The sequence below is a fragment of the Microtus pennsylvanicus genome, chromosome 4 (assembly GCF_037038515.1).
Source record: "Microtus pennsylvanicus isolate mMicPen1 chromosome 4, mMicPen1.hap1, whole genome shotgun sequence".
Lineage (NCBI taxonomy): Eukaryota > Metazoa > Chordata > Mammalia > Rodentia > Cricetidae > Microtus > Microtus pennsylvanicus.
The window spans coordinates 30,630,544-30,650,346 of NC_134582.1; the positions used below are offsets into that span (position 1 = coordinate 30,630,544).

At 37.3% G+C, this 19,803-nt stretch overlaps 1 protein-coding gene and 1 non-coding gene across 13 annotated transcripts in view; one reads left to right on the forward strand and one right to left on the reverse strand.

The window, feature by feature from the left end:
* Positions 1-1,021: 1,021 nt before the first annotated feature.
* The window catches only part of Csnk1g3 (casein kinase 1 gamma 3), a 93,504-nt gene continuing 74,722 nt past the window's right edge, over positions 1,022-19,803 (reverse strand). For 8 of the 12 annotated variants that reach the window (XM_075968645.1, XM_075968649.1, XM_075968648.1 and 5 more), the window contains 3 exons: positions 9,176-9,282; positions 8,638-8,661; positions 1,022-3,322 (listed from right to left, as the gene is read on the reverse strand). In XM_075968645.1, coding sequence (XP_075824760.1) covers positions 3,268-3,322; positions 8,638-8,661; positions 9,176-9,282 — 186 coding nt within the window. In that variant the 3' untranslated portion in view covers positions 1,022-3,267. The remainder of the gene's footprint in view (positions 3,323-8,637; positions 8,662-9,175; positions 9,283-19,803) is intronic. The other 4 variants (XM_075968651.1, XM_075968650.1, XM_075968657.1 and 1 more) reach the window with 1 other exon arrangement.
* On the forward strand, positions 6,284-6,390 carry LOC142849148 (U6 spliceosomal RNA). The gene has a single exon (XR_012910544.1). It is a non-coding gene; the product is annotated as a U6 spliceosomal RNA (small nuclear RNA).

A 19,803-nucleotide genomic window follows, 5' to 3' on the forward strand; every position in this document is an offset into this window, starting at 1 on the left:
CTGAGCTAGCCATGAGAAGCAGCCAGTAAGCAGCACTGCTCCATGGCCTCTGCATCAGTTTCCACCTCTAAGTTCCTGCCCTGTTTGCATTACTGCCCTGACTTCCTTCCATGATAAACAGTATGTGAAAGTGTAAGCCAAATAAACCTTTTCCTTCTCAAGTTGCTTTAGTTATGGTATTTCACCACAGCAACAGAAACCCTAACTAAAACAAACACAGAACCCAGAGGGTACCATCCATCACTTTCCACACTGATTTGAGGCAGGTGTCTACTAAACCTGGAGCTAGACTGGTAGCCAACAAGCCTCAGTGATCCTCCAATCACTACAGGACATGATGCTGGGGTAACAGGTGCATGCTTAACTTAATTAAACTGAGTTTTTATAGGGGTTCTCAGGATTTGAACTTAAGCTCTCAGGCTTATATAGGAAGCACTTTTACCTGCTGAATCATCTCCCTGATCCACAGGCTTCTATTCTCATTGTTTTTTTTTTTTAAAGTCTCTGGTGCTCGATGCACATATTAGTCATGCGTTTATCTTCCCTACATCATCCTACAGTAAACAAGACTCCATCAATACCATTTGGTAAAACTGCTTCAAGGGCCAACATAATGAGAAGTCCAATTACTGTTGCAAATATATGCTCCCCATCTGCAATGACTTTATTCACTTAAAATTAATTAACAGCAAACTTCCATAAATAGCATGACTTCATTTTTAAAAAAGGAATAAAATCATTGTTTATTCCCTTAAGTTATTAGAAGACAGCTTTAACTAATTGCTCTACTAAGTAACTCAGAAACAAATATACATTAAAAACTGCAAACAAAGCAAGCTTAGATCCTTCTTGTTTTGTGTTCCTTACAACTGTGTTCCAACAAAAAACAGAAACAACATAACAAAAGCAGGTTCCTTCTGCCTCTTACAAAAATAAACCAGCAGAAGTTAATTTTTAAACCACTGTGCAGCAGTGAATCGCGTTAGTTCACTCATGGTTAGAGGAAAGGGGAAAGAGCGAGTTTAAAAAAACTACCTTTATTTATTTCTTTTTCAGTTACATACTTTTAAACAGGGCTGTGTTTCAGTATTCAGACATTCAGGCAATGTTGACTTCATTAGTGTTGACAGAAAAGAAGCATAAAAATGCAAAACATCGTTGGCTTAACCTGAACATACCTGCATTACCTATTACTGACCAGTCTGTGTGCCAAAGACTTACTCTCTGACACTAAAATGGAGCACTTAAAAATATTGCTAAAAAGCAAATGTCTACACACTGGCCTTTGCAGCAAATAAGGGTATTCATACTTTTAAAATATTTAAGTCCATAATTGGATTAATATACACACCTTCTTATGTATAAGGAGTTCAGATCATATAAACACTGTACAGTCCAAAAAACCCTACTGAGAATAAAACTAAATAGGCTTATGATAAGAAATACAGATATCGCATGTATTTACAAATATCATAGACACACAAATTTGGTCAAATACTGTAAAGACGTGGTTTCACATTATAAATGGCCAAAACATCCATCTACCTTGCTCAGAGCAAACAAAACCAAAAATTCAGTATTTAACTCCTGAAGTTTAGACATCATGACAGTATATCAATAGAATGGAAACTGCTGACCAAATATACAGCAAACGTTTTCTAGGTTGAATATAGGTCTTCAAAATCAAGAAAAAAAGATTGCTCATTGGATTAGAAGAAACAATGATAAACAATGTCCTGATTCGCGATGTTCATATGGGTGCCAATTCATCAAAAGCAACTCATTGAACTTTTGGCTAATAAGAAAAATAAATTACAAAATACAATTAAATACCTGCAAATTCAATAATGAAGTAAAAAAAGGTGGATTCATTTCCTTTAATATATATTTTAAATGTTACCTTGAGACAAAAAATAAATAAGCATACCTGAAGGTTCACACTTACGACAGAGAAGAGACTTCATGACAGAGCAACAATGTCATAAATGAAAGAGGACGTGTGATGTGGTCAACAGTATCTTCCTAGCCAGTCTTTTGTTTTCACTCTTGAGAAACAGAAGCATGCCTGTGTTCTATGGCTTCAAACAAAGCACACTTGCAAAGGAAGGTCTTACTACTAACAGAACTGTTCCTTGTTCGTCTGCAGCACTGTGAAAGCTATGGAGGCAAAGCACCTGGCCCACCCTCGTCAAACAATCTCCCATCATCAGCACGATGCTCAAGACAGGAGAGTCCAGAGAACTAGCAAAACTGAATACAAGAGACTACTGTGCACAGAGGGCAGCAGAGTGACCCAGTGGTTTCTGCTGGAAGTATGTTTCTTTCCTTTAATTGAAGAACTACATGGCAAACAGCCACCACTGTATGGCACATCCTCAGACTTCTGCTTCTGGGAGATGCGGCCATCAAACAGCAGGCTTCAAGGGGCCTTACACACTGCAGTAAATTTCACATTTATTTCCTTTCCTTAGTGTATTTTTCCAACTCCAACATACATTACTTCTCCAGCATTCATATTTTTTCTATCTAACATACATTATCACTTGGAAGCATAGAATGACATTGTACAAATCGGTGCTCCTGCCACTTCTGCAGCTGTACTGTACACAGTGGCACAACAGAAGCTGAGCTCTTTTTTCCCACATTTCTTCTGATTTATTTACCACCACCGCTTGCCAGTCCCATAGTGCTTTTCCCTCAGTACCTCTGGGCAGTGACTGTACCTTGATTTCACAGAGAGAATGTCAATATGAGTCATGAATAACAGTACCATAAGTCATACTGAAATCAATGCAGATGTCACAAAATCGGAACTTTTCATGAAAGCTGTTTTTAATATTTGGGCAACTGTTTTGTCTGCTGCACTATCCATTGGGAAAAAAAATTCCTGTTTGATTATGCTTTCATATAAGACATAAAAAAATCAAATTAGGTGCAATTAATTGACACTTAGACACCTGTATTGTTTTCTGTAACAGAAGAGGTTCTGAAAAATGTCCTCTGGAACTGTGTTCATCAATACCACGTCATTGGTCCACTCCATTCAATGATGGGCAAAGCTCTCATATCTGATAAAATCTTAAAGCTTCCATAAAGTTAAATTAGGAGGAGAAATGAATGTAAGACAACCACAAAATGAAATGTGAAAGTATGACATTTCTGTTTCAAGAGTGAGTCCTTGAAAATATATGTGGTCACTACAGAGATGATTTAATCACGAGACAGCATATGAACATGTAAGTAACTCCCCAGGATCTCTGTGTCCAGTCATTTGTGACGTTGTATGGTTTTCCTTTTCCTTCGTTTGAAAAAACAACAGCACCTGCAGATGAAGAAAACATTTCTTTATTAGAAAAACACTGAAGTTATCAGACACTGAATTTATCATAGTGATTTCGATGGTCATAAAAAGCAACAGGCTCGTGCAGGATAGACAGTGAGCACATCAGCGAAGCATTGGTATTAGTGACCCGATGGCAGCTATTATGTCTATGTCCTATCAGCACGCCTTTCAGGGATAGCAGGACATTCTGTGTAACATAAGAAGGAGCCAGTAAGTCCAAAAGGCTTTGCTTCGAGAGGTGAAGAACTACAGTGCTCCGACTCTCAACTGATCTGCTGTCCCATCTCACTCAGGATAGTCAATCGTCTCGGTGTGCAATGCTGTTATAAAGGTTCATCTACATAGTCTGCTCCCTTTCTTTCTGGTAGTTTTGATTCCTGAAGCCAGTGTTACAAAGGCAATAATGACCCTACTTCATTTTAGTAGAAATAAGTTTAGAATGTAAAGCGAAACAAAAAATAATTGATTAACAATATTTCCCACTATATTTATCAAGAGAAAGAGAAAACAGATTAAGTACAACATTAAGATTGGCACTTGTTTTTTAAGGTTTCTTTTGGGGAGGCAGGAGGGCAGACTCTCAAATGGCCCAGGCTCAAACTCAAATATAGCTGACAATGACTCTAAACTCTTTATCTACCTGCCTTTACCCTTTTGGAGTCAAAACTTATTTTAACGTATTTAATTTTTATCAAAGTAATTTTATACTTAACATGAAAATAGCACAGCCAAGGTGAATTCATTTTATAATTCAAAACTACATATTCTAAACTTGTTTTAAATGTTTTTTAAAATATAAAATTCAAAAACTATATATTCAATCCTTGTTTTTTTCCCTAAGTAAAAACATGTACAATGTAAACTTTACCTCACTGCGGTAACCACCCAGAAAAGGCTGAAATGAGCAGGGGAGGGGAGTGTGAGTGTGTATATGTGTGTGTGTGTGTGTGTATGTGTGTGTGTGTGTGAGAGAGAGAGAGAGAGAGAGAGAGAGAGAGAGAGAGAGAGAGGGAGGGAGGGAGGGAGGGAGGGAGGGAGGGAGGTGAAATATTTATGGGCCTAAATTAGAGCTACTGCCATAAAACAAAAACTAAGTGTAAAAGATTGTTTCAGGAATTAGAAAACCAGTCCCGTTTACTTTCAACTATATGTACAAAATACTTTCTCAAATCTCAGATACATAAATTTTCAAATATAGAGACACAAAGGCACCCTGCTCAGTGGGCAGAGCCCTGGATTCAATATTTAGTGTCACATAGATTGAGCAGGAGGTAGAGATAGAAAGGTCAACCTCTGACACACAGCGTGTGAGTGTGGAATACATGAGACCCTGTCTCAAATAGACAGGCTAAAATATTATCAAGTAAATCTTTCAATTACTAAGAAACATCCACAGAGTAAAAGGTAAAATAAGGGGGGGGGGTTATTTAAAAGAAAAGAAATAGGGCTGGAAAGATGGCTCGGCCACTAAAGGCTAGGCTCACAACCAAAAATATAAAAGAAATAGACCACATATTTAAAATATTCAATGTAAGCAATATTTCAATGAAAATTCAGTACTGTTTAATATGAAGTCCCTGTTGCTTCCTGATTTAAGTGTTTCTATATATTCTTATTTGACATTTCAAGCCCCAAAGTATATTCCTTCAAAAATTTTCTACTAAAAAGGTATTTATATCACAGAAGCTTTTTACGATGGGAAATGTAATGCAATTCAAGTTTTGATAACTAGGCTGTTAATTGCTAGCTCGTCCACACTGGGGCTGTAGTCAGATGCTTCGCTTATTTCTCTGGTTTTGTCTTTAGGTAATGAAAGTTCTTTCCATTTGTTAAAAAACCTTTCTTTCTAATGCAAGTATTATGGCATAAAGAAAGTATGCCCAATCATTTATTTGAAACTAAATACAATTTTAAGAAAAATTCTAATGGCACAGGTTCTCTAAATTCAAAACTACATTAAAGCATTGTCTACATAACTTTAGACTAAATCCCACTAACTAGGATGGCATACTATTAAAGCAATTACCACCAGAGGGCAGCATTGATACATCTCTATGACTGCATGGGCCCACAAAGCAGTGGCATTAAAGGAGGAAGTTAAAATGTTAACCCCTGCTGGTTTTTAAGATACAAGCCACGGGAAACCAAGATGATTCAGTCTTGGTGATAAAGAAATCACCCTCTCACTTATTTTCTGCTTCCAGGCACTCAATCTGAAAGGAGGCTGTTTTCACAGCACAGTCTTTGTCTGCATTTACTGCTCCTTTGAAATGATTCTTTGACTTACTACTACCTTTTCACACCAGGAAGAAGCTAGTAATAGCGAGTTTACAGAAACTGCCCATCAAATGAGTGAAAAGTTGCCACTTTCTTACACACTTTTACTTCTCTCAATCAAACTGAAGCATGATTTCCTGCCTGGATCTGAGGTTCTTCCCTATGCCTTCTACAATGACTCATCAGCATCACCTTTGGTAGAGACTATTCCTGCATCCAGCCTGTACCACCCACTCAGGACTTCAGAAGCCCGTCTCTCCAGCGCCGGCTTAAAGAGCATATGCAAAAATACCTTTTATGATAACTAGTATTTTCCTGGCAAATAAATATTTTACCTTAAAATTAACACCCATACTGCAATTCCTTATCTTTGGATTTCCTATTTACTTATTTATTGTTTGTTTGTTTTTCGAGACAGGGTTTATCTGTATAACAGCTCTGGCTGTCCTGCAACTTTCTTTGTCAACCAGGCTGCCTCGAACTCACAGAGATCCACCTGCCTCTGCCTCCCAAGTGCTGGGATTAAAGGCGTGCACCACCACTGCCTGGCTTGTTTAAAGAGAATTTTAATGAAGAGTTTTAAGAACAGGAAATTCTGAGGATTCTTGCAACTCAACTAGAATAAAGTCACATATAACTTTATGACTTTAAATAACACATATAGTGCTCGCTTCGGCAGCACATATACTAAAATTGGAACGATACAGAGAAGATTAGCATGGCTCCTGCGTAAAGATGGCACGCAAATTTGTGAAGCGTTCCATATTTTTTAAAAAAATAACACATATAAATAACGTGTCATAAAATTTGCCCTCATACGGTGTAAAATGCAGAGACAAATAGTCTACAGAATTGTACAGACACCATAACTACCTAACTTCAGAGCCGCCTCATTCATTCTGCATATCAGATATTTACAATTCATAACAGTAGCAAAATTACATTTATAAAGTAGTGACAAAATAATTTTATGGTGGGAGTCACCACAACAGGAGAACCAATGCCTTCAAGGAACCCTGCTATCACCAGTCCCTCCCATTTTCTTCTCTGCCAAAGACAACCACTACTTAATTTGCCATACTTTTACCACTGCCCTTTTCACAGTTTATGTAAGTGGAGCTATATAATTCATGGCATTATTCTGCCTCTTTCACTTAGAAGAATTTTCAACCTTACTTCTTTGTATTATATAATAATATATTTCACGAGCATGGTAAATTGCTTTAGTGAATTACTTACTAATAATTTTTTTGTTATTTTTTGTTTTCTATTTTAACCACTGGGGATCTAAAGTTAAAAAAATGCCTTATTTTCAATACATTAAGAAAGACATCATGATGTGAGAGATGTATAAAGAAAAACAATTGGCAGATTAATGAAACAGTAGTAAAAGACAAAACATCAGAATTACACTGAGGCTGGAGGGAAACAGGAAATAGTAAGAGTAAGCAAGCTATGGAGGGTTTTGATGTCATATCAAGAAATCTGGACACAATCCTCCAAGGAATGGAGAACAGTCCCTTCAGGAACAGCAAGCCCATTGCTTTCTTGACCTTTATCCTCCAATGCCTCTGCAGAGAAAAGCCAGCCTATCTGCACACATGCATACCCTCTGCAGAGAAAAGCCAGCCTATCTATCTGCACACACACATACCCTCTGCAGAGAAAAGCCAGCCTATCTGCACACACATACCCTCTGCAGAGAAAAGCCAGCCTATCTGCACACATGCATACCCTCTGCAGAGAAAAGCCAGCCTATCTGCACACACACATACCCTCTGCAGAGAAAAGCCAGCCTATCTGCACACATGTGCACAGGCATCACAACTAAGTGAACCATGTATTATGTCATTCTTGAAAGTCACATTTCTAATCATCTAGTCAGGAAGTGATCCTCTTCTTTACAAATTTCAAGTTTTACCTTGTACTAATATCTACTAATGCAACTGAAATCTTAGCAGTGTAACCATTGAATGAACAAATGGATAATGGATAGATTAGATCAAAAGTAACTCTCTGGAAGGAAGTGAGCACAGATACCCAGGCTTAACCAAGACTGTGGGACAGAGATGGAAGAAGCAACAGCCTATGAAGAGCACAGATGAGAAGGTCACCAGCAGCGAGTGATGAGGAAATAAATAGGTGTGATAATAGCTACACAGTCCCTATATGTGACAGACAACTGAGCCTCACCACAGCTACTATTTTCCGACTCCCTATGAGGTGAATATTATTAGCAGCATTTTATGAAAAAAGAAACAAGCCTTAAAAAGTACCACACAACCACCCTATGTCATAACTGTCCTTAGCATCATACCTAAAATATATAGTTTTCTCAGTTTTCAGCTAGCAAATCAGTGTTTCTTAGGGATGCAAGTAAAATGACTGAGAGGCTTTAAAACTGAACATTTACAGCTTTATTCACTGCAAAGCTGACTCGAATTTTGTCTTGAAAATAAGAGAAGCACTTAAACACAGAATTGCAACTGTAGGCAAATACCAGAAGGTAACTAAAATCAAGTACCATTTCTCCCAGGAAGAATATCATTAAGAACCATTAGAGGATGTTTACTAGTTAGAAACGAAATAAGATTTTAGTAATACTGTAGGGGGAAAATATGTATTCAAAAATTGAAAACAGGGAAATGTAAAGTTTAATTCAAAACTTAGCCTTCTACTTAAAATAACACATAAAAACTCCCATGTTATAAAACAAATGCGCAAGCACAAGCAGTTGGCATATCATCTATGCAGTTAAAAAGTGCCCCAAACGATGTAACTTAAAGCAAAAAAAAAAAAAAAAAGAAAAGAAAAGAAAGCTGCAGCAGGCAAAACAGCTCCTCAACAATTATTTCTTGCTTTTCAGAGCTAATGTTATTGTCATCAATTAATTTTCGGTTTTACCAATTATAATTTCTAAGTTAAGAATTTGTTTGTTTGTTTATATTAAATGGTGCTAAAATTTTGCAATTATAGTCAATGGAGCTATTTCTGCCTGCCTACACTTGAGAACTCACCACATATTCAATACTTTCTGGCAGCTAAACACAGAAAAACAAAAAGAAAAGAAAAAGGGAGAGAGGAAGAGAGATCATCAAAAATAGCCCATATTTAAGTGGTCACATTGTTCTGCATGCTTAATTTTCCAAGCAGCATCACTATAATTTACATCTTAAAAATTAATCATAAAGTAACATTAAAAATGCATCATCCTATAGTGCCAAGTACTTACACTTATAGAGAAGTAATAAATACAGCAGTAACATAATGCAATGTTCCTAATATTAAAAGCCAAAAATGTACTATTAAGTTTAAAAGAAAATTTGAGCACAGTTACTAAATTACAATTTTTGTATTAAGAAAGTATTCACTAAAGTAGTAGCACTTGAAACAGTGATTAATAATTATATATATAATAATGATAATCAATTATATCATTTTTTGTATGCTCTATTCCCTACAGAAAAAAATATGTGGAATAATTGTATGTAACTATAAAGTTCATAAATGCAAAGTTACCAACCAAAAAAAAATAATGAAATAAGCAAAACATACTTGGTTTCATCCATCACTTCTACTTCTGTAGGGGCTGTGATGGGCGCATTTGAACGTCCTGCTGTGGGATCATCTGTGTTTAACTCTCCATTTGTAGAACTTACAACCTGTTTAATAAAGAGAGAGAAAGAATATTTATGTATATCAAACATATACACATAATCCTATATACTAAGTAAAGATTAAGGCATTTAAGTTAGAAAGTTAATATGAGAAACACAAAATAATTAGTAGATCAAAGCCATCCAACGTGTGCTTTTGACTTACTTCCTTTCCATCTTAAAACTTCTACTTTCTGCTTCTCTCCAGTCACTACCTCCTCTACTGAGGCTTCCATCAGTTCCTCTTTGTGCCCATCTTCTTTGGCACATTACATATGATTGACTTCCCCTCCTGTAATCTGTTATCGCTGGGACTCCAACTCACACTGCCCATTTTAAAAAACAACAGTACCATCCATCCATACAGCTTAGTGTGTAGTCCCACATCTGATCTGTAAGCAGGTCCTCTGGGACACTGCCCCAAACACATATCCTATCTAATGAGTTCTCACTACCTCTTATTACCAGTAGGACTCCAGTACCAAAACCATGTGATTTCTCCTAAGGGAAAAAACCAAACAAACAAAAAAAAACCAAACAAACAAAAAGCCTATTAATTAGTCTTCTGCTCTGACTTGCATTACAAGTAAAATACATTATCCACACAGCAACCAGAGTGCTCCTTTTGAGGTAGAAAATCTCACTGAGATAATTCCCTTCTGAAAAGTCCCAAACCTTGGCTTCTCATTTAACTTATAATAAAAAGCTGTATTCCTTACCCCACATGCTACAGTTCCATATAACCCACTGTCCGCCTAACTCACTAATACCTCGTTAGCTCAGCTGCTTCTACCTAACACACAAGTCAGGCCTTAGCACTGCCCACTGTCACTGGCTAGGGTTCTAACTCTAGCCAGACACCTAGGGGTAGTCTTCTATGACAGGCTTTTTCCAGCATATGCCTAAAATTTCCATGAAGAAACAGTCTTTAATGCTGCATTTTGTTTTTGACTCTTTGTGTAAGCTTTTGTGTTGATTTTCATTCAATTGTTTTTATGTTCAACATATGGTATCTCTATGTAGCCCTGGCTATCTTGGAACCTGAACTCACAGAGACCTGTATGCCTCTGCTTTCTAGGTGCTAGAATTAAAGCCACATACCACACTGGGCTTCTTCATATGTTTTTGGGTTTTGTCTTGATGTTATTTCCTGATTTGTCTATTTTGTTGTTAATAATCTGCCTCTATTAAAACTGTTTCATGCTGGGCGGTGGTGGCGCACACCTTTAATCCCAGCATTTGGGAGGCAGAGGTAGGCGGATCTCTTTGAGTATGAGGCCAGCCTACTCTACACAAGCTAGTTCCAGACATGCTCCAAAGCTGAAACCTTGTCTTAAAAAACAAAAGCAAACAAAGAAAAAAACCTATGTTTCATGAGAGCAGTAATCTCATCTTGCTCTCTAATAACATGACACAGAACACTCTACTTATTTGTCAGAATACATGAATATAACCATCATGAATAATATTCTAAGACTTTTAAGATTGTAATAACAAAATTCCTAAATTATCCACAACCCTACATGCTCATTTAATTACCCTATTCTTTTCTTTCCTCTTAATGTTAAATTGGAAAAGCTGGCCACACCTCACGCTTCCCTTATCCCTACAGTTCACCCATTCACTTTCGCCTGATCATCGTCCGGTCGACTCTGTCTTTGCTTTCAAACTGAGAATTCCCTTGAAAACAGCTAGTTAAGTCTGAAAAATGTATTCTGTAAGCTTTGCTCATTCCTCATTTTCCTACACAATTTCTGTATTTGTTAGCATCACTTGATCACTCTTCTCTCTATACAGACTTATCTAGAGTCTATATTAAGATGGATTCATATCCAAAACTAGCTGTACCACTAGCAGCTAAGCAAGCATGAGAAAGATACCTTGATCTTGCTAAATCTTGGGGTCCTCAACTACGAAATGAAAAATGGTGTCTACTTAACTGTCGGGCTGGAATGGCCAGTATATCTAGCTAGAGATCAAGCGGTAGTGGCCATCAGCACTAGCAGCCGGCGTTTGAAGAGGTACGTTACAAAGGAAAAATAAAGGTACAATGCTACAGGGAAGCCCAAATCAATCAACTAAGCAAATACATTTTTAAAAAACTCATATCAAATTCTAAAAAATTGGTCTATTTAGCTGACATTTCCAGAATTATGACTAAACTAGAAGGTTGAAATATCAGTTTTTCAGGCTGACTTGTTTTCAGGGAAGTTTATAAAAATGACAGATGATCTTAAGTTTGGCATTTCAGAATATAATCAGGTATCTTAGAATTTACTGTTATAATGCTTAAAGACATTTTAAGACATTCTGCTCTGACATTCCAACTTTGAGGGAGAAAGGAAACCAACCACATAGTAGTTAGTATTTTAAGCAATTGACTCCAGTTTCACTGCAAAGTTTCAGAGGACAGGAGAAGAAAGCCCACTAGCAATTCCAAAAGCCATTCTCATAGTCAGATAAGACAGAGGAGGCCTCAGACAAAGCAGCACCTCTGTCACCAAGGATCTATGGGAAGAGGGTTGAGAGGAGTCTGCTGTACCGTCCAGTCTGCCTCTGCCTCCCTACTACTAGCATCACTATGTCTGGCTCATGGGCAATGATTTTCAAAAGCAAAATTAATACTTTCCACATAAAAATTCATAAAAATTAGTTATACTACTCCCTTTCTGGTTTCTATTTTATTTCTCAAAGGCATGGCTACCAAGTGTATATCACAGGCTCACAATATTAATGAATCAGATAGCCAGCTATCCATTAACTATATCAAAAATACTAAAACACATGTCAGCATTCTTTAAGACATTCATTAAAAACCATGCTAATATGTGAGATACAGTTAAAAGAATATTTTTCAGAGTTTACTGAACCAATGCTAGTAAACACTTAAATCACTACATACTCTGGAAACTAGAGAATAACTGATAGTTGTCATTTTAAAAGATGATACCACAGTAAAATGGGTTTCTCATGGACCACAAGTATGATTCGCCACAAGCAGTTTTTATTCTTTCCATCAAAATAAGGCAGATTTTCAATTTAACTTTCACTAAAAGAGACAGCAATTGTAGCAAATTTCTCTGAGTATTCAAATCTTTGGATAGGTAAAATGTTATTAAAACAGAAGATCATAATAAATGAATCATACTGATTCATACCAATGTGACTCACCAGGAAACTTCCTAAACTAATGAGGGTGGGACTATTTACATAATAGAAACAATAACTACATCCTTCCATAAGCACTCTTTTGTAGATATCGGTACCCCAGAAAACTATGGAAAGAAGATTGAATTATAAGTCACTCAATTTTGTTCATTATAACTCTGAATTGTTAATGGCCTGATACAGAAGACTAAGACTAGCTTTAGAAATGTCTTTAGAGGGCCAGGCGATGGTGGTGCACGCCTTTAATCCCAGCACTCGGGAGGCAGAGGCAGGTGGATCTCTGTGAGTTTGAGACCAGCCTGGTCTACAGAGCTAGTTCCAGGACAGGCTCCAAAGCCACAGAGAAACCCTGTCTCGAAAAACCAAAAAAAAAGAAAAAAGAAAAGAAATGTCTTTAGAAAGCTCACATACATAATAAGCGCAACTGAGAGCTGTCTGCAAGTGAAAATCACTCTTCTGTTTAGCCATGTGTGCTTGCTGCCACTACAGGATACTTCTGTTTGCATCATTTTTATGTTAGTATTATCTGTATTTGAATCCGACACTAAATACGTGAACACATAAGACTACTTATTACAACAATTTATATCATTATTTCATTTTTCTTAACAGTACCTGACTGTGCATGTTCATTTGTGATTCTATACTTGTCTTGGCCTAGATTCTCAAAACTACATCATTCCTTAGGCTCAAATAAAAAACTTCCAACCGTAAAAAATTCCCAAGCAATCAGGTCATTCAGCACACTAGTAAGTATCTTTAAGGTTTTTCTTCTTCCTTTTGCTTATAGTTGCCAACTATCACTGTAGAATCCATTTTCAGTGGTGGCAAGCTAAATGAAGATGTACCACAATGAAAGGCTCAGCTACAATGGAAATGGAGATTACTACTATCTGTTAAGATCAGGATATTTTAAAACCTAGTTTTAGAGACCTGATCAACAAGGTAGGAACACATCAAACTGGGGTGGCAACTATACTCCTAATTCCTAGCCCCCAGATCAACTAAATTCTACTTTCTATTATATTTCAAATCTTTCCATTTCTCTCACCTCTACTACTCATTCCTGTAATTCAGCTATAGACTTTTTTGTTTTGTTTTTCAATTTGGTTTTTCAAGACCGGATTTCTCTGTATAGCAGCCATGGCTGTACTGGAACTCTCTGTGTAGCCCTGGCTGGCCTCGAATTCACAGAGATCCATCTGCCTCTGCTTCCTGAGCACTTGGATTAGCACTACCACGCCCTACCGACTTTTTTGGTTTTTTAAAGACACCTGTAACACAGACTGTAGGTCTTAAAGTTGTGGCAATCGTCCTTCAGCCTCCTAAGTGTTGGGATTATAGGCATGAGCTACCACACCCAGCTTCAGCTATAGACTTTTCATAGTTGTGTCTCTGACTCATGCTTCTCTCCCTTTAATCAAGTCTTTACCAAAGTAATCTTTAAGCTTCCAGGGTAAGCAGATAGGCTGAAGCTGCTTCTTTGTGATACGATGAAGACAGGGCAAGGTAACAAAATTTAGACTCCACTCCAAAGAGATACAGTGGAAGAACACTGCAAACACAGAATCAGAGAACCAATGCCGAACATAGATGCAGCAAAAGGAAGGCCCTGCAAAGCTCTCCAGGGGAGGAGGGACAGAGACCCTGAACAGCTCTCCAGGGAAAGAGGGGCACAGAAGTGCCATCTAAAGTTAAGCAAGGAGACAGAGACCTTGGCGAAAAGAAACCAGCAACCCTGCCCAAGGAACAAGTACACAGTCTCCACAAGCCTTGAAAGAACTTCAGAGTTTAGATAGTGACTCCTCTGGTGTAACAAGTTATCAGTGTAGAAGAGGTCCTTTCTTCCACTTCCCATACCTCAGAAGGCTGGGGCCAGGTATCAGTTTAAGAGGCAACCTGGTGTTTAAGACTAAATTACCCTGGGAGCCTGATAACAAGGAGCAATCATAGTCCAGGAGGAGCCTGGAACTAACCCAACACAACTTTAAGTGAGGGATAATTACAGCAGACAGTCTTAAAGAGTCAGCAACCTCAGCTAGGGCAGCAAAGGGTATGGTGGCCAGTAAACTACCCTCAATCACTAAGAACTTGCCTATCACCTAAGAATTACTGGGAATTCCAAGAAGCTCAGGCCAGTCATCAGCTGATAAGCTAGCCTCTGAAACCACATATCTGCCACAAGGTTCACTGCCACAAGGACTGAGAACTCTAATGGACCAGTAGACAGCTTGAAATCTGCGACCTATGACAGAACCCAATACTGGGCAGGTTTCAAAGAGTACAAACTTCCAGGTGTGGTGGTGTATGCACAGGCAGTGGCAAGCTGATTCTCTGTGGGTTCAAGGACAGCCTAGTCAATGTATCCAAGTCCAGGACAAACAGGATTACATAAAGAGACCACGTCTCACAGGGCGATGGTGGCGCACGCCTTTAATCCCAGCACTCGGGAGGCAGAGGCAGGCGGATCTCTGTGAGTTCGAGACCAGCCTGGTCTACAGAGCTAGTTCCAGGACAGGCTCCAAAGCTACAGAGAAACCCTGTCTCGAAAAAAAAAAAAGAGAGACCATGTCTCAATAAACAAGCAAACAGTGGGAGACTGGTCTAGCTGTGTAGGTCTGAATGATATGCTTGCTTCTCCAGCTCCCTAGTACACAACGGAGATATCTCTGACTGGAAGAGCTAGACAATAAAGGGTGTATAAAACAGATGGGACCAGAAAAGAATCCGTGTGGTTCACAAAGTGCAAAGCTAAGATGGCTACAGAGTCTCCTGCCACATAAAGAAAAGAAGGTACTAAAAGGAAAAATCGTTTTGTCAGGTAACCTCACACTCGTCCAGTCCTGGTTCAGCACAACTCAGAAGGGAGAAGAGAGAAAAAAACAAAACAAGCAAACAAGCAAAGTGACTCTCCAGTTTCAACAGATCCCCACCTACCTTCATGCCTCTTCCTGAAGACACCAATTCCATTATTTTTAAGTGAGCTAGCTTTTTACTGAATGGCCACCTACAAGCAGGTTAGTTCGCAATAACCTTCACAATTCCTGTTACTTCCACTCCTCCAACAACCATATTTTAATTCCTTCTTCTCCTTTCAAATTGTGTCTGGGTTTAATGTTGTGTCCTCTGATGAAACTTCTGCTCTTATGGACTGGAAAAAAAATCTATTTATCTTCCTTTAATTTATATTTTTAAAGATTATTAGCATATATTAATTAGACATAAAACAGGTTTCATTATGCCATTTTTACCCAGTTATATAATGTATTTAATCATATTCATTCCTATTACTCTCGTTCCCCTCCCACTTCTGCTCATCTCCTTCCTCTTCCCAGCCAGACCTCCTACATTCATGTCTTCTTTGGCATGGGGGGAGGGGATTGGAGTCCTATGGGAACATGAGTTACAGGATACTTGCAAGAGTATGGGCAACTAACCAGTGGCTACACCACTAAGTATGACTCCAACTTTAGGACCCACAAAGGCACTCTAAGATTCCATCTTCTTCCCTCTATGCTTCTCCATTTCCCTCTTATTACGCTTTCAGCAGTATCTTAATTTTACTTTATGTGTTTTAAAAGGGCTTTTATGCTTTTATTTTTAATAATAATTCTTACATTTGTTTAGTTTCTTTATACATTTTCTCATTATTAAAAAATTTTTTTAGCTCTTCTTTCCTCTTTCTTCATAATAGTCTTCCCTCTTCTTCCTTTTCCTCTTTTATTTAACCCTGCTTCTCCTGTTATGTTCTTTTTCTATTTCCTTCCTTTAATATTACAGAACATTACATTATTTTTGCCATTTTCTGTACTGCGGTCACTGGTAGTGTGCATCAGGGGGCTTTAACTGATATTAAGTACATTTCTATATCACATATATTTTTTAATTGCTGCTCTTACATCAGTATGTTTTCTACTCTTTGAATGGTACTGGGTTGAGTTCAAAGGAGCTGCTCCTTAAGAACAACCTGAAATACAAATGCAGAGATAAGTGGCAGACACAGCAGTCACAAGACAAACAAAAAGGCAAGGCAGCACAGGGAATCCAGGAGACCATAAGCCACTGAAACAGTTGAAATGTCAGACAAAGAATCCAGAATCTATTTCTAAAAGCAACAAATGACTCCTAGAAGGTCAAATCCACAGTAAGAAAATCAATCCGATATACAGACACAAAAATCAGCAACCTTCAAGAAAGCCAGCAGGAACAGAGAATGAGTGGGGACAGGTGATGGGGACTCTGGAACTCAGTTAAATGGTAGAAAACATCACCACAGACCAAGTAAAGCTGGAGAAAGAACAGAGAAAGGCTGAAGAAATACTACATTCAAACATAAATGAAGAAAAGATAAGCCAAGCATGACAACAACATGAAAGATTTCTAGGACTTGATCAAGAAAACAAACCAAACATCCATTGGGTAGAAGCTTCAGCTGAGATAAGAAGTAATAAAAGAAGGGATTAAAAGGATGAGACAAAGTATCAATGAAACAAAGGAGTTGCTTTTTTGAAAATATAAACAAGATTGACCAACCCTTAGCCAAATTAATCAAAACAAAGAGACAGAAGAGCAAAATATAAAATTAGAGATGAAAAGGTGAACATTACAATAACAATGAAATCCAGAGAATCCTTGGGGAATGCTCTGAAAACCTCTATTTTAAAATGATGGAAAGTCTAGAAGAAATGAGTAAATTATATTTATATAGTACCATCTACAAAAATTAAATCAAGAGGATTTAAACTACATAAATAGGCAACAAGATAGAAGCAGTGATAGTCTCCTAACAAAGAAAAGCTCAGGACTGGAGAGACTCACTGCTGCCGAATTCTCCCAGAACTAAGAACAAATGAACACTGGTGTTTCTCAAATACTTTTCTAAAACAGAAAAGGAAGAAAAAATATCCCAAATTCATTTTTGAAGAAAATGTTACAGATACCAAAAACAAATAAGGAAACAACAGAAGGAGGAAAATGTCAATCAATTTCCTCGATAAACATACATGTGAAAATTCTCAATAAAATACTTATAAAATTGAATTGAAAAATATTAAAAAGAATACTCCATGATTAAATTTACTTCATTACAGGAAATGTATGAAAGATTTACTACATACATATAAAATAAATGCAACACTATACGTAATATACTTGGGAAAAGAAATCACTGACAATCTTACTAAATGTAGAAAAGACCTTTAACATAGTTCTGCGTCTTCATATTAAAATTTCTGAATTAACAAGGAATAGAAGGAGCATGCGTCAACATCATAAAAACTAAAAATATCAAACATTATACTAAATTGAAAGAACTAAACACATTTCCTCTAAAAATGAGATAAAGATGTCCGGTAACTCTACTTCAATACAGTGCTTAAAGTTTTGAATAGATCAATACAGCAACTAAAAAAAAATAAAAAGGAATACAAACAGGAAAGGAAGAAATCAAATTACCCCCACTTGCAGACAACAGAGTTCCTCTATACTTCAAAAGACCTCAAGGATTCTAGTAGAAATTCTTACATCTATGAAACAATTTCAGCAATGTAGTAGGGTACATAATCCACACTCAAATCAGTAGTTCTTTTATACAATAGCAAACTTGTTGGGAAAAAAAGAAAAAACTTCATTCACAAGTGCTTTAAAGCAAAAATATCTAGTCATAAAACTAAGCAAAGAGATGAAAAACCACAATGAAAAATTTATAAAGAAATTTAAGAAGCTATGGAAAGAATTCCCATAATCATAAATTCACAAAAGCAGTATTATAAAAATGGTTATATGACCAAAAAGGTTGCAAGTTCAATGTAATCTCCAACAAAATTCCAATGACAGTCTTGACAGAAAGAGAAAACAGTTTTAAAACTCATACGGAAGCTTGAAGGCCTCAAATGACCACAGTAATGACAAGCACTAAGAGCAGTGGGGACAGATGTCAAATTATACTGCAGAGCCGCAGCAGACACTGGGGTAAAGACAGCCTTTTCCATAAACGGTGCTTAGAAAACTGCTTGTTTGCATGCAGAAGAATAAGAATAGATATATATCAATCACTCTGCACAAAAATCAATTAAAATGGATTAAAAAGACAATGTTAAATCTAAAGCCATGAAACTGCACAAGGAAAGAAAGGGAAAACAGTTTAAGAAATAAACATCCAATAACTGCCAGTCTTCTGAATAGAAAAGAAAACTGGCAGAGTAGAGAGACAGTCTACGGGAGAAAATGCTTGTCAATTATGCATCTGAATGAGGGTCAGTATCTAGAATCTTTATTTTAAAAAACCTAAAAGAATTAAAGACCAAAAGCTCACATCATTCTATCAATAAACTGGCAAACTAATACATTTTTAAAAACAAGAAAATACAATGATTAATAAACATAGGAAAAGTACCAAAAAAGTACCCTTAGCTGTCAGGGAACAGTGACTGAAAAGCACATCAAAACTCGATCTCATCTTGAGTTGAACCCACCAGGATCAAGTAAACAAGGCCAGGCAGGGTGGAGGCAAAAGCAGGTAGATCTCTGAGAGTTTGAGGCTGCTGGCCTGTGTCTACACAGTGAGACTATGTCTTTTTAAAAAAAAGAAAAAAAAACAGAGAAAAAGAAAGCAAAAGCCCAACAACATTAGCTAGTAAGTATGGGCTCGGGAGGAAGGAACCCTTATACACCTCTAGGGGGCCAGTAAAGTAGTGCAACCAATGTAAAAATCAAGATGAATGTTCTTCAAAAATCAAAAATAGAATTAGCACATGATCTAACTGTACCACTTCTAAGTATATACCCACAGGAATCTGAGTTCGAATACTACAGATACCTGAGAACCTATGCTTACATAGCAGCCACCTATGTAACCATCACAAATGCACATCACCAAATGCACAAACCAGGAAAATGAGATAGACACAGACAATAGATTGTGTGTGTGTGTGTGTTTTGCATGTATGAGGGTGGTGTGCATGATTGTGTATATGTTTTCCCACATATCTAGAGGCCAGAAGTTGACATCAGGTATCTTTTTAATTGTTCTCCAGTTTCTTTGTTGAGAAAGTGGTGTTTTGCTGAATCCGGAGGTCATTAAAATTCAGTTAGTCTAGCTGATTAGCTTTCCTAGGGATCCTCTCTGGCTGAGGTTACAAACATGCACCACCATGACTAGCTTTACATAATCCTCTAAATGTTTCCCCAGTATCTTCAGAATAAAATTCAAAACTAATAACAAGGACTATTATAGCTTTCACAATTTACAACCCACAGGCCTCCCAGTTTCAATTCTTACCAACCCCCTATCTACTGAGTTCAATTCTTGAGTGTATCTCTCCCTTCACCCACTATATGCGTACTGTTTTCTCTGCCTGA